Source organism: Callorhinchus milii, unplaced genomic scaffold, assembly GCF_018977255.1.
Source record: "Callorhinchus milii isolate IMCB2004 unplaced genomic scaffold, IMCB_Cmil_1.0 Scaffold1208, whole genome shotgun sequence".
NCBI lineage: Eukaryota > Metazoa > Chordata > Chondrichthyes > Chimaeriformes > Callorhinchidae > Callorhinchus > Callorhinchus milii.
Window position 1 is genome coordinate 1909 of NW_024705949.1, and position 15585 is coordinate 17493.

General features: G+C 53.7%; 1 protein-coding gene across 1 annotated transcript; it reads right to left on the reverse strand.

Annotated features, from left to right (window-relative positions):
* Nucleotides 1–319: 319 nt before the first annotated feature.
* On the reverse strand, nucleotides 320–15312 carry clptm1 (CLPTM1 regulator of GABA type A receptor forward trafficking; the record flags this gene model as incomplete). The annotated part of the gene is given in 13 exon segments (XM_042346635.1): nucleotides 320–1918; nucleotides 2816–2983; nucleotides 3799–3934; nucleotides 5582–5677; nucleotides 8967–9157; nucleotides 9653–9746; nucleotides 10288–10532; nucleotides 10901–11021; nucleotides 11712–11797; nucleotides 12369–12486; nucleotides 12822–12980; nucleotides 13920–14043; nucleotides 15164–15312. Coding segments are annotated over 13 exon segments (1875 nt in total), but the record flags the coding sequence as incomplete, so codon positions are not given.
* Between the last annotated feature and the right edge of the window lie 273 nt (nucleotides 15313–15585).

Here is a 15585-nt window from a genome sequence, read left to right on the forward strand (position 1 = left end):
TCCCCCTGCTCTTACCCCTAGTCCCCACTCCCCCTCTCTTACCCCAACTAGTCCCCACTCCCCCCGCTATTACCCCAACTAGTCCCCACTCCCCCACTCCTATCCCAACTAATCCCACTCTCCAGCTCTTACCAACTCGACCCCACCCCCCGACTCTTACCCCAACTAGACCCCACCCCCCGACTCTTACCCCAACTGGTCCCACTCCCCCGCTCTTACATCAACTAGTTCACCTACAAAACACAGTCACTATTCTCATTGAACCCAAGGAGTGAGACAGATAGACCTCAAAATAAGCAGACAGTCACCAACGCAAGGGTTTTTAATGATGAAATGTATTTAATCGTCTTTTTGTACACAAGTGTGTTTTGGCGAAAGGAGTTTCAATACAGGAGTAATACTTTGGAAATGTGCGCTAAACGTTTTATTTTCAATTGGCATATTTTTTCTCTGGGAGGGTGGAGTGTGGAGAGAGGGGGGAAGGGATGGGGGCGAAGTGGGGGTCACTAGTTTTGAGAAAACTACCAGAGATGAACTATTAGCAGGGGTTTAGGTTTAAGTTTGGGCGTTGGAGTGGAGAGGTGGAATGAGCAGAGGTCAGTGACTGCTAAGAGTTAGCAAAGCAAGGAATCGTACTTTTATTATCGTCACAATAACTCAGGGAAGTAAATCACAATTTGGAAATCAACCCCTCAAGTCATTCAGTAATAGTTTCCCAGTGCACACACACAATCACACACACACAATCACACATACACACTTCATTCTGCCTCAAACCTCGCTAAACTTTTGCTTTGCTGGTTTTAATTCACACTCACTGGTCCCAGGTCAGTTCGCTCGTGAATTTGTGTGTGTCTGTGTTTGTCTATATGTGTATCTATGTATATGTGTGTGTCTCGGTGTTTGTCTACGTATGTGTGTCTGTATATGTGCCTGTGTCTCTGTGTGTGTGTCTGTGTATATGTGTGTGTCTGTGTATATATATCTATGTGTCTATGGGATGAAAGGAGGGAAGGAGGAAGAAGGAAAGAGAACGAGTGGAGGAGGAGTTCTCATTAACACATCTTTTGTGCCATTTTCTTTAAACTGAATTTCACAACTCCAACTCCACCTCAAATCAATGTGAATCTAAACTTGAACGAAGAGGAATTTGTGTCAAATCAAACGCTTTGAGATTAATTCGCAAGTCTCTGACCCGCCTCTCGTCTCTAACCCTAACAGCCTTGCGATCAGTCCTGTCTGTCCCTAAACTAATCCGTCAGTCACTAAACTAAACTGTTGCTATTTACTTTTATTTTAATTTAATTTAAAACCATATACATACATTTATATATTNAAAAAAATTCTGGTTTGTTCCCCCCAGAGGACACACAGAAGAAGGTCTGTGGACAAATACGGGAAATTTAAACCTTATTCGCCATTTAATGGACCAGATATTCCACCCGTTGGTGGAACACAAACGACAGTGATTATGCACTTAAATACAGATATGTAGCCAGGAGACAAAATACAAGCACAGCACGTTTTTACCTAGAACTCGTCACTAATTTAACAGGGGATTATGTCAATACAAAAATCAGTATCAGATCGATCCGTAAAGTCCATGGTTCCTCGTTCCTTCCGCTTTGTCGTCGATGAAACATTAAAATTGGGACGATACAAAGTTTGCCTTTTTTTTTTAATTGATCAATTATTAATTATCATGGATTATTATTTTGTCGTTGTTGTTGTTAATCGTTTTTCTTCGGCCCGGCGGGTTTGTTGGACTCCCCTGGGGGGGCCTCGATGGCCCTGGCCCCTGCCCCGCCCTCCACTGGTCCCGCCCCCGGACCCTCACCGCTCGTCCCAAACTCGTTCATCCTCGTGAGGTCCACGCGGTAAATACGTCGTTGGTAAAGATAGATGAAAAATACCACGTCTGGGAGGAGAGAAGGGACGTTTGTCACAATCAGGGCGGGGCCTGTGAGGGGAGGGGCCTGTGAGGGGAGGGGCCTGTGGGAGGAGGGATCTATGGGAGGTTGCTTGTGGGGCGGAGCCAATGGGAGGAGGAGCTCTTAAGGGAGGGGACTGGGTAACCTGTGGGAGACGGGACTTGTGGTGGAGGGGCCTGTGAGGGGCAGGACCTGTGAGGGCGGGGCCTTGAGGGGCAGGGGGCTGTGAGGGGCGGGAGCCTGTGCAGGGAGGGGCCGGTGCAAGGAGGGGCCTGTGAGGGGCAGGGCCAGTGAGGGGAGGGGCCTATGAGGGGAGGGGCCTGTGAGGGGAGGGACATGTGAGAGGTGGGGCCTGAGAGGCGGGGCTTGTGAGGGGAGGGGCCTGTGAGGGGAGGGACCTGTGAGGGGCGGGGCCTGTGAGGGGTAAAACCTGCTTCAAAGGTGTTGCAAACATTATTATTGATAGTAATAATAATCCTTGAATTGATGTCGCGACTCCTCACGTCACTGAGACGCCTCGAAGACGTGATAAGAACAAACAACATCAACAGCACACGACATTCACACAGAGCCTCTCATGTCAGGAGGACGTCCCGAGGCGCTGGACTGTCAGGGATTGGGACCCGAGCTGGGGGTTGGGATCAGGAGGGGGTGGAGGGCGGGGAAGGTGGGGGTAGGAGGGTGATCGAGGGCGTGGTTGATCTAAGAGGAGGGTCTTGAGATGGGCTTTGAAGGAGCGAGGGAGGGAACAAGGATCGGAGGGAGGGAAGGAAGTGCGATGGAGGGCGGAGAGGCTGATGGTGGGCTGGGCTGGGCCGGGTGGGGGACGCGGGCGAAGCCGGAGCCCCCTGAGCGGAGGGAGGCAGTGAGTGCACAGGACTTACCGTCTCTCAGACACCCTATTCTGTACATCATGGGCATTTTGATAACAAAAGCGAAGAGATCATCGATGAAGGTGTTGAGGGCTTTGTAGGTGAGCATCCGCCAGGGCAGGTGAGCCACGGATTTCAGCTTATAATTGATGAAGAGTTGTGGAGTCATCGTGATAAACCCTACAGCGGAGAGAGAGGGAGAGAGACATCAGACTCAACAACACCGCACCCCATCACGCAGAGCAGCGTCCCAGAGCGCTCCCAGAGGGAGGAGGAGGTGACTATAGGCATTGGTCGGTCGAAGAGGAAGAACGAGGCAGAGATAGAGGGAGAAAGGAGTCCTGTAGCTCAGTGGTTAGAGCACTCGCTTTGCAAGTGAGAGACCTGAGTTCAATCCCAGGCAGAGGGCGAAACCTTGGGCAAGTTTCCTTACTCCACACAGAGCCTAATAATAATCCCTCCAAAAAAAAAAAAACAATAATAAAAAAAAATTGGTCATTTTCAATCTACGACTGTTTGTGGGACATTGCTGTGCACAATTGGCTGCCGCGTTCGCCCACAAACATACAGTCAATTCACTTCACAGTGTGTTCTGTGAAGCGCTTTGGGACGTCCCCCCGACGTGAAAAGCGCTATATCAAATGCAAGGATTATTATTATTATTATTATTATTATTATTAAAGTGACTCTCTCGTGTTTATCTAATTCCGGAGAGTATTAGGCGCAGGTTGGCGAGAGCCAAGGTTGGGGGGGGGTGGGGGGAGCACAGAGTGCATTGGGGTAACTGCTGGAGTCTAACCAACTAAACCCACACACAGCTCAGCCATAGAGAGAGAGAGAGAGAGCGCTGTCTGGCCGAGCTTTCCCGCTGCGTGTCCCGCTCGGACCCCCCTCCCCATTAGTTAGTTAGTTAGTTAGGGCTTTGGCTGTGGGGTTAACAGGGGCTGAGGGGGAGGATTCCCTGCCCCCAGTGACTGACTTGTTAGTTTACTCACCGAAGGTCAGTAGGAACCCGTAGAGCATGCTGAGGACCCAGGAATACCAGCTCTTATGCTCCAGGTATAATAAGCTGTAAACTGCATAACAGCCCAACAACGGGAACAGAATCCAGGATAAATACTTAAAAGCCATCTGTGACAAGGGAAAGAAAGTGGGTTAACATTAGCTGTCGGACAAAGGAATCTCACCACGACTTTACACACACAGTCACACACACACACACACACACAGTCTCATACACACAGTCTCACACACACACAAGATTCCATGTGTATAGCGGCTTTCACGTCGGGAGGACGTCCCAAGGCGCCTGGAGTACAGCATTTCAGACCCGAGCTGGGGTCGGGGGGGGGGGGGGGGGGGGGAGAGGAAAGGAAGGGGAGTGGCTGATGGCATTGGTCGAAGAGGAGGGTCTTGAGGTGGGACTTGAAGGAGGATAAGGAGGGGGTGAGGCGGAGTGATTGGGGGATGGAATTCCAGAGGTTGGGGGCAGAGTGGCTGAAGGCTCTCCCACCAATGGTGGGTTGGGGGACGTGGAGCAGCCGGAGCGGCTGAGCGGAGGGAGCGGGCGGGTTGGTAGAGGGTTAGGAGGTGGCAGAGGTAGGGTGGGGCGAAGCCATGGAGGGCTTTGTATGTGGGGATCAGGATCTTGAACTGGATCCTCTGAAGGATAGGGAGCCAATGGAGTCGGGCGAGAGTGGGGGAGATGGGGTCACGGAGTTTGGTGCGGGAGAGGACACGGCTGCAGAGTTAGTTCTGGATTATCTGCAGCTGTGGAGGGAGGGGTTGGGAAAGCGTTTGCATAGTTGAGCCTGGAGGGGATGAAGGTATGAACAAGAGTTTCAGCGCCTGAGGGGTGAGGGAGTGGCGGAGTCGGGCGATGTTACGGAGGTGAGGGAAGGCAGAGCGGGTCATGGCTTGGATGTGGGGAAGAAGACAGATGAGGGTTGAACAAGACCCCCAGGTTCCTGACTGGTGGTGAGTTGGTGAGTTGTAGACCATGGAGTGTGATGCTGCCACAGCCTGAGGTGCGGAGGCGATGGCGTGAGCCAATCTGGAGCCTCAATCTTGCTCACAGTCAACTGGAGGAAATTTGCCATCATCCAGGACTTGATGTCCGACAGACAGTCTGTCAGGACAACAGGGGGTGTGGGGCTGAGGGTGGAGGCAGACAGTCTGTCAGGACAACAGTGGGTCTGGGGCTGACGGTTGGGCAGACAGACAGTCTGTCAGGACAACAGGGGGTGTGGGGCTGAGGGTGGGGCAGACAGACAGTCTGTCAGGAAAACAGGGAGTGTGGGGCTGAGGGTGGGGGCAGAAAGATAGAGTTGGGTGTCATCCCCATACATGTGGAAGTTGACCCCATGTCTGCGGATGATGTCCCCGAGGGGGAGCATGTAGATATTAAAGAGGAGACAAGGACAGAGCCCTGGGGGACGCCAGACATGACAGCGCGGGGGCTTGAGGAGAACACACACACACACGCACACACACACATAGAGCAGGGGATAATAATGATAATTAATAATAATAAAATAATAATCTTTACATTCGATACAGCGCCTTTCAATGTCAGAAGAGGCGCTTTTTGGGATTTCAAGTGTAGTTAAGGAGGGAGGGGGGAAGTGGGAGAAGGAGGGGGGTGGAGAGGGAGATGAGGGGAGAGGGAGGAAGGGGGAGAAGTGCGGGAGAGAGTGGGGAAGAGGGATGGGGAGGGAGAGGAGAGGTGGGGGGTGCAGGTTAGCCAGGCTATTATAGTATTATATTATTATATCTCACGTCATCGTAGTTCTTGGTGGACGATTGGATGTAAGTGGATTTGTCCTTCAGGGTCAGTCGGGGGATGATCCCCAACACTCTGTTCTCTCGGTCAATCTGCAAAGGACGATGGAGGGAGTGAGCAGCAGCAGCAGCAACAACAACAACAACAATAATAATCCTGGCATTTGATACAACGCCTCATCGCGTCATTGAGACGTCTCAAGCGCTTGAGTGAGCGAGCGAGTGAGCGAGTGAGGGAGTGAGCGAGTAAGGGAGTGAGTGAGTGAGCGAGCGAGTGAGGGAGTGAGCGTGCGAGTGAGTGACTGAGCGTGTGAGTGAGTGACTGAGCGAGCGAGTGAGTAACTGAACGAGCGAGTGAGTGATTGAGCGAGTGATTGAGAGAGCGAGTGACTGAGCGAGCGAGTGATTGAGCGAGTGAGTGACTGAGCGAGTGAGTGACTGAGCGAGTGAGTGATTGAGCGAGTGAGCGTGCGAGTGAGTGATTGAGCGAGTGAGTGACTGAGCGAGTGAGTGATTGAGCGAGCGAGTGATTGAGCGAGTGAGCGTGCGAGTGAGTGACTGAGCGAGCGAGTGACTGAGCGAGCGAGTGACTGAGCGTGTGAGTGAATGAGTGATTGAGCGAGTGAGTGAGCGAGTGAGTGACTGAGCGAGCGAGTGACTGAGCGCATGAGCGAGTGACTGAGCGAGCGAGTGATTGAGCGCGTGAGCGAGTGACTGAGCGAGCAAGTGATTGAGCGCATTAGCGTGCGAGCGAGTGACTGAGCGAGCGAGTGACTGAGCGAGCGAGTGACTGAGCGAGTGATTGAGCGCGTGAGCTTGCGAGCGAGTGACTGAGCGAGTGAATGACTGAGCGAGTGAGTGATTGAGCGTGTGAGCGAGCGACTGAGCGAGTGAGTGACTGAGCGAGCGAGTGACTGAGCGAGTGAGTGATTGAGCGCGTGAGCGTGCGAGCGAGTGACTGAGCGAGCGAGTGACTGAGCGTGTGAGCGAGCGAGTGACTGAGCGAGTGAGTGACTGAGCGAGTGAGTGACTGAGCGAGTGAGTGATTGAGCGAGTGAGCGTGCGAGTGAGTGATTGAGCGAGTGAGTGACTGAGCGAGTGAGCGTGCGAGTGAGTGACTGAGTGAGTGAGTGATTGAGCGAGTGAGCGTGCGAGTGAGTGATTGAGCGAGTGAGTGACTGAGCGAGTGAGTGATTGAGCGAGCGAGTGATTGAGCGAGTGAGCGTGCGAGTGAGTGACTGAGCGAGCGAGTGACTGAGCGAGCGAGTGACTGAGCGTGTGAGTGAATGAGTGATTGAGCGAGTGAGTGAGCGAGTGAGTGACTGAGCGAGCGAGTGACTGAGCGCATGAGCGAGTGACTGAGCGAGCGAGTGATTGAGCGCGTGAGCGAGTGACTGAGCGAGCAAGTGATTGAGCGCGTGAGCGAGTGACTGAGCGAGCAAGTGATTGAGCGCGTGAGCGAGTGACTGAGCGAGCAAGTGATTGAGCGCGTGAGCGTGCGAGCGAGTGACTGAGCGAGCGAGTGATTGAGCGCGTGAGCGAGTGACTGAGCGAGCAAGTGATTGAGCGCGTGAGCGTGCGAGCGAGTGACTGAGCGAGCGAGTGACTGAGCGAGTGATTGAGCGCGTGAGCTTGCGAGCGAGTGACTGAGCGAGTGAGTGACTGAGCGAGCGAGTGACTGAGCGAGTGAGTGATTGAGCGCGTGAGCGTGCGAGTGACTGAGCGAGCGAGCGAGTGACTGAGCGAGCGAGCGAGTGACTGAGCGAGTGAGTGACTGAGCGAGTGAGTGACTGAGCAAGCGATTGACTGAGCGAGTGAGCTTGTGAGCGAGCGAGCGACTGAGCGAGTGAGTGACTGAGCGAGTGAGTGACTGAGCGAGTGAGTGACTGAGCAAGCGAGTGACTGAGCGAGTGAGTGAGTGAGTGAGCGAGCGCGTGAGCGAGCGAGCGAGTGAGTGACTGAGCGAGTGAGTGAGTGATTGAGCAAGTGAGTGAGCGAGTGAGTGACTGAGCGAGCGAGTGATTGAGCGAGTGATTGAGTGAGTGAGCGTGTGAGTGACTGAGTGAACAAGTGAGTGACTGAGCGAGCGAGTGACTGAACGAGCGAGTGAGTGACTGAGCGAGTGAGTGATTGAGAGAGCGAGTGACTGAGCGAGCGAGTGATTGAGCGAGCGAGTGATTGAGCGAGTGAGTGACTGAGCGAGTGAGTGACTGAGTGAGTGAGTGATTGAGCGAGTGAGCGTGCGAGTGAGTGACTGAGCGAGTGAGTGACTGAGCGAGTGAGTGATTGAGCGAGCGAGTGATTGAGCGAGTGAGCGTGCGAGTGAGTGACTGAGCGAGCGAGTGACTGAGCGAGCGAGTGACTGAGCGTGTGAGTGAATGAGTGATTGAGCGAGTGAGTGAGCGAGTGAGTGACTGAGCGAGCGAGTGACTGAGCGCATGAGCGAGTGACTGAGCGAGCGAGTGATTGAGCGCGTGAGCGAGTGACTGAGCGAGCAAGTGATTGAGCGCGTGAGCGAGTGACTGAGCGAGCAAGTGATTGAGCGCGTGAGCGAGTGACTGAGCGAGCAAGTGATTGAGCGCGTGAGCGTGCGAGCGAGTGACTGAGCGAGCGAGTGATTGAGCGCGTGAGCGAGTGACTGAGCGAGCAAGTGATTGAGCGCGTGAGCGTGCGAGCGAGTGACTGAGCGAGCGAGTGACTGAGCGAGTGATTGAGCGCGTGAGCTTGCGAGCGAGTGACTGAGCGAGTGAGTGACTGAGCGAGTGAGTGATTGAGCGTGTGAGCGAGCGAGCGACTGAGCGAGTGAGTGACTGAGCGAGCGAGTGACTGAGCGAGTGAGTGATTGAGCGCGTGAGCGTGCGAGCGAGTGACTGAGCGAGCGAGTGACTGAGTGAGTGATTGAGCGTGTGAGCGAGCGAGTGACTGAGCGAGTGAGTGACTGAGCGAGTGAGTGACTGAGCGAGTGAGTGATTGAGCGTGCGAGCGAGCGACTGAGCGAGCGAGTGACTGAGCGAGCGAGTGACTGAGCGAGTGAGTGATTGAGCGCGTGAGCGTGCGAGTGACTGAGCGAGCGAGCGAGCGAGTGACTGAGCGAGCGAGCGAGTGACTGAGCGAGTGAGTGACTGAGCGAGTGAGTGACTGAGCAAGCGAGTGACTGAGCGAGTGAGCTTGTGAGCGAGCGAGCGACTGAGCGAGTGAGTGACTGAGCGAGTGAGTGACTGAGCGAGTGAGTGACTGAGCAAGCGAGTGACTGAGCGAGTGAGTGACTGAGCGAGTGAGTGACTGAGTGAGTGACTGAGCAAGCGAGTGACTGAACGAGTGAGCTTGTGAGCGAGTGAGCTTGTGAGCGAGCGAAAGCCACAGGGATTTGGGGAAGCCTGACCTTAACGTCCATGACCTTGGTGATCTTCCACAGGTCGATGAGGAGGCCGATGAAGACGCTGACCTGAACCACAAAGTTGGTTTCGTTATCGAGGATGTAGAGCAGAACCACCGCCGACTGGAAAACCCCGAAGATCACCGAGCGGACAGACAGGCCCTCCAGGGACTGACGGCTGTTCCAGAACTGGATATCTGCCAACGAGAGACAACAACAAATTAATAATAATAACAATAATTTCACATTTCGACCCAACGCCTCAACACGTCGTCTCAACCCTCTTCGCCACACAGGACACACTGTGAAGTGCAGTGACTGTGTATCTTGTGGGCGAAAAGCGGCAGCCAATAGCGCCCAGCGACGTCCCCACAAACAGTCGTGGGTTGAGCGACTGATTTTATTGATTGATTGATTGATTGATTTGGGGTTTATTGGCCAAGAAAGAGAGAGAGAGAGAAACCCCTCCTCTCTTTAAATAGCGCTGCGGGAGATCTTTAATGTCCGCTTCGCTCCCTCCCTCCTTCCCCATCTTCACGTCGCGCCTGAAGACCTTCCTGTTCGACCAGTGCCTACAGTCACCTCCCTCTCCCCGGCTCAGTGTCGTGCCCCCACCCACTGTCAAGCGCCCTGGGATGCTGCCCTGCGTGAGGGGCACTTGTTGTTGTTGTTGTTGAGTGTCTCGCACTCACCATTTTTGAAGGCCAGAAACTCGAAGACGCTGTGAACGATGGAGACGATGATGGTCACGGCCAGGAGGTAGGGGTTCGTTTCCAACAGGGCCACCTGCCACACAGCAACACAGCGTCAGACAAACCCACAGCTCCACTCAACTCCCTCAGCTCCTTCAAGACCCTCCCCTTCGACCGAGCGCGCCTTCGGTCACCCTCATACCCCCCCACCCTCCCCGCCCTCCACCCCCTCCTGATCTCAACCCCCAGCTCGGGTCCAAACCCCTGACTGTCCAGCGCCTCGGGACGTCCTCCTGACGTGAGAGACTCCGTGTAAATGTCATGTGGTGCTGTGGTTGACATTGTACCAGCCTCAAGCCCCGAGAGAGGGATAAAGAGAGAGAGGTAGAGAGGGAGATAGAGAGAGAGAGATAGAGAGCAGAGAGAGCGCAGAGAGGTAAGGAGAGAGAGAGAGAGAGGATCACAGTGCTGAGATTAGGGCACTCGGTGCAGGAGGAAAAACACAAACGAACGAACGAATGACACTTCACATTGGAAACATGTCCCGAGGCGCTGGATGGACAGTCAGGGGTTTGGACCCGAGCTGGGGGTTGGGGTCGGGAGGGGGGAACAAACAAACAAACAAACAAGCGAACCTTGACTGAATCCTGCTCGTCGTCTGGCTGTTCGTACAGATCCTCTCCCAGGAAGTTCCAGGGGGATTTACTGCTCTGGGCTGCGTACAGCTGCCATTTCCAGAGGCTGAGGGGGCAGAAGGTCAGCTGCAGGGGCAGCCGGTCCAGGCTGGAGTTAATGGGGAAATAATCCTTCTGCAGGTTCCAGTAATCGTTACAGTAAATGATGGGGTAATAGTCCCCACTCACAGCGTCAAATTTCACATCTGGGGGGTGGGGGGGGGAAGAGAGGCTGGAGTCAGCAACACTACAGTCAACATCTACTTACCTCCCTCCCACCCATCCTCCCGCTCTCCCTCCCTCCCGCTCTCCCTCCCTCCCGCTCTCCCTCCCTCCCGCTCTCCCTCCCTCCCGCTCTCCCTCCCTCCCTCCCTTGTGCACAGTGCCCGCTTGATAACCCGCCCGCATTAGACACAGCACCTCAACCCCTTTGTCAAGACGTCTCAAAGTGCTTGACAGGCTTTGGCTGTAGAGCGGTGTGAGTGGCCTGAGCCTCGCCCAGCCTCAAACCTCTGTGCCCGAGGGCTGGGGGAAGGGGGGGGGTGACGGAGGGGAGGAGGGGGAAATCACTTACACTGGTCTAGAGGGGGGGGCACGGCTCCCTTTACCCAGGCCGTGTGATCATCGATCATGTTGACGGTCAGATTCGGATGCCAATGGGACATGATCTCAACCGGCCCGTAATCTTCAGCTCTCTACAGGGAACAACAACAACAAGTTACATTTACTACAACGAATACAACATGTTAATTCAGGACAGCAGTGGTCCTGGAGTCGAGGGGGAAGGCTGAGAGATAGAGTTGGGTGTTATCCGTGTACCTGGGGTGGTTGACCCTCATGTCCGCGGATGATGTAGATGTAGACAGAATAATATTAATAATAATAATAATAATAATCCTGGCATTTGACCCAGCCCGTTATCACAGTGTCGAGACGTCTCAAAGCGCTTCACAGAATATACTGTAAAGTGTAGTGACTGTGTGTTTTGTGGGCGAAACGTGGAAGACAATTGCGCCCAGCGACGTCCCCACAAACAGCCGTGGATTGAGTGATTATTGTTATCTTTTTAAGGGTTTATTACCCCTGGAAAGTGATCCCCCAATCAGCTAACAAGCGGGTTCCTACTTACTGCTGGTAAACAGAGGCGTGTGCGTGGAGTAAGGAAACTTGCCTAAGGTCTTGCCCTGACCTGACCCGCACGGCGAGGGGTCTAACCACTGAGCTACAGAATATTGAAGAGTTGAGGACAGAGGCCTGAGGATTTTGAACTCTTAACAAACGGTACAATCGGGGTGGGGGGGGTGGGGGTGTGGTGCCAAGGCACGACACTGGGAGTCGGGTATAAACTCATACAAACACCCACCCACCGAGCGAGCAAAACCCACCTTAATAATCTCGGGGTCAGTCTGTGTCTCACCAGTCAGCAGGTTCTTGGTTTTCTCGTACTTTCTTCTCTTGAACTTGTTCAACACTGTTTGTTTGTGGTTAAAGCAGAGGTTTAATCCTCACATTTGCCTAATGTTTCGCCCTGACCTGCCCCCCATGGGAATTGAACCCCTGTCCTCTCTCTGGTTTGCGAAGCGAGGGCTTAACCCCTGAGCTACAGGGAGTCCACATGTTGCCAGTGCTATACATGCCTCACAGCCTAACTCAACAGCAACAACTTACATTTACATAGCGCCCCTCACACAGGGCAACATCCCAGAGCGCCTGACAATAGCGGAGCAGGACGTTGAGCCGGTGGGGGGGAGGGGGGATGTGACCGTAGCCACTGCTCGAAGAGGAAGGTCTTCAGGCACGACCTGAAGATGGGGAAGGAGGGAGGGGACAAGGCGGGGGGAGAGAGAGAGTGACAGAGTTTCGGGGTGTAGTGGCTGAAAGTGTGGCCGCTGATGGTGGAGCGGAGGGTACAAGGGACAAGCAGAAGTACAGACCAACACATGGGGCTAACACACACACGTCTCAGACACTGAGCTGTGGGAGCACAGGAGGGCGGGAGGGGAGGGAGGGCGGGAGGGAGAGAGGGAGAGTTTCACACTTACTTCGTGTTGTTGAGACTGTGGCTAGACGTTTGTACTGACTCTTTCTCAAGGGGTCGGGGTGAAATCCGCTCTTAGTGAAATAGATGTGAATGTACAAAGAACCGTTGTTTTTTACTCGCTGCAGGAAAGAGGAAGGGAGAGAATTGCTTTAAATATAAAAAGTTAAAACTTTAAATAGATGGTGGGACTGAGATCAGATTAGAATAGAGAGCTCCAGTGGGGGAGGGAGCACCAGCACAGACACGATGGAGAGAGAGAGAGATAGAGAGTCACAGAGACACAGACAGACAGAGAGAGAGAGAGAGAGAGCAGGGGTTAGAGTAGAGAGCTCTAGTGAGAGAGAGGGAGACAGAGACACACAGAGAGCGAGCGAGACAGAGATAGAGAGAGATAGAGAGACACAAAGAGAGAGAGAGAGAGAGAGAGAACAGGGAATGGGATGAGAGGACGTGCCTCTGTCGTTTTCACTTCTCCATAGTGTTCGTAACAGCCGTCACTGTTCAGCCCACTGCTCCAGTCCCCGTACACCAGGTCAGGATACTCCCAGAACAGGGGATCTGTGTTGTTAAACTCCGTGAACTGCTCATTCTCTGAGATATACACACGCAGGTCCTGGCAAGGCAGAGACAGACACTCATCATCATCATCAACATCATCATCAACAAAACGTGGCATTTACACACACCTCCTTTCAAGTCAGGAGAACGTCCCAAAGCGCTGGACAGTCAGGGATTTGGACCTGAGCTGGGGGTTGGGATCAGGAGGGGGTGGAGGGTGACCGAATAATAATAATAATCCTTGCATTTGATATAGCGCTTTTCACGTCGGGAGGACGTCCCAAAGCGCTTCACAGAATATACTGTAAAGTGAATTGACTGTATATTTGTGGGCGAACGCGGCAGCCAATTGCGCACAGCAATGTCCCACAAACAGCTGTGGATTTAAAATGACCAATTTATTATTGTTTTTGTTTTGGAGGGATTATTATTAGGCTCTGTGTGGAGTAAGGAAACTTGCCCAAGGTTTGGCCCTGACCTGCCGGGGATTGAACTCAGGTCTCTCACTTGCAAAGCGAGTGCTCTAACCACTGAGCTACAGGACTCCACGCGCGGTTGGTCGAAGAGGGGGTTTTTGAGACTGGTCTTGAAGGAGGCGAGGGAGGGCTCGAGGCGGAGGGACTGTGGGATGGAGTTCCAGAGAGTGGCGGCAGCGAGGCTGATGGTGGGGGGGGGGCTTGAGCCCTCTGAGTGAAGGGAGTAGACAGGTGGATATGGAGTTATCAGGTCACAGAGGGTAGATAGGGGGGAGCGAGGTCATGGAGGGCTTTAAGGGCAAAGATTTTGAACTCTATCCCCTGGGGGGTAGGGAGCCAGTGATGGCCAGTGAGCCAGCCGGGCGATGGTGGGGGTGAGGGAGGGTGGGTGGGGGGTGATCAGGTCACGGAGCCTGGTGCGGGAGAGGACACGAGCTGGGTGGGGTAAGAGAGGCTGAAGGCCCGACTGACGATAGTCGGGGGAGGGAGGGAGGTTAGGGGTCTTCTCGAGGTCTCACCATGAAGGTGTCCCTGGGGAAGAGGTTGCGGCTGGGAGCATGGACAACTGTGTTGGGGTCAGTCGGCTCCTGGGGTGAGCTCCCTCGACGGAACCAGCTGCTGATCAGCCAGATAATAAATATCCTGAAAGAGAAAATAAATAAAATAAAATAAAACCCGTGATTACAACCTCCAGGCTCTGCCCCCTCGCCAGAGCTCAGCCAACACTTTCTTTTGTCAGGTGAACAAGAGCTGCCTTTTACAGCAAACTTTTAATATAATAATAATCATAATAATCCTTGCATTTGATACAGCGCCTTATCACGTCATCGAGACGTCTCAAAGCGCTTCACGGCATACACCACCAAGTGTAGTGACTGTGTGTATTTGTGGGCGAAATTGCGTACAGCAGTGTCACACAAACAATCATGGACTGAGTGACCAAATTATTATTGGCTCCACCATCGATATTTAATTGGGAGAGAGGGGCAGATGAGACGACAACAACAACAGATGACATTTACACGGTGACTTTCACGCTGGACAGTCAGGGGAGGGCGGGGGTAGGAGGGTGACCAAAGGTGCGGTTGGTCGAAGCAGAGGGTCTTGAGACGGGCCTTGAAGGAAGCAAGCGAGGGGTGGAGGCGGAGGGACTGTGGGATGGAGCTCCAGAGGGTGGGGGCAGAGAGGGTGATGATGGGGTGGGAAGGGTGGGGGATGTGGAGCAAGATTGACAGCCTATGAAATGCAAGGAGGTGGAGGAGGCGCAGAATTCTACCTGGTTTCAAAGTCTAACAGCAGATTAAAAATTAAAGATTTACAACGGATTCCCTCACCTTCCCTCCCCATATCAGCCCCTCCGCTCCCTCTGCTCAGCGGACACCGGCCTGATCCAGGTCCCCTGCACTTCCCGCCCCACCATTGAGGGTTAGCCGGGCCCCCACCCTCTGTAACTCCATCCCCCAGTCCCTTCTCCTCACCACCACCCCCCCGACCCACACCCTCGCCTCCTTCAAGGCACATCTCAAGACCCTCCTCTTCAACCAACTGCCCCTTCAGTCACCCTCGTAACCCCCACCGCCCTCCACCTCTCCTGACCCTAACTCCCCAAAACCCCTGACTGTCCAGCGCCTCGGGACGTCCTCCCGACGTGAAGGACGCTCACTAAACAAGTGTAATTTGTTGTTGTTAATGGCCTCCTCCTGTCCCCGTGTCTCGATGCCCCTCACGCAGGGCAGCAGCTCTGAGCTCTACCGTTTCTCACCTGAATAAAACGCCTTTGATGACCTGCCAGGCATTGGGGGGCGGCTGCTGTTGTTGTTGTTGCTGTTGGCTTTGCCCGGCCTCTGTCCCCTGCACTTGTCCCCCCTCTACAGGCTGCAGAGCTCCCTCTGCCACTACCTCACTGCTGATCTGCAGGTCACAACAGGGAGGGGAAGAAGATTAATGATAATAATAATAATCCTGACATTTGAAACAGCGCCTTATCACCTCTCGAGACGTCTCAAAGCGCTTCACAGGACACACTGTAGATGAAACCGCAAGTCTCTAGAGAGGTGGGATTGCTATCACTGTGACACATCAAAGAGGAACAACTGGAGGGAAAGTCACAGTCACAGCGGCTGCACTGACGAAGGCTGTTTATGTGACTCGGGGGGAAATCTGCAGAAAAAGTCGAAAAACAGC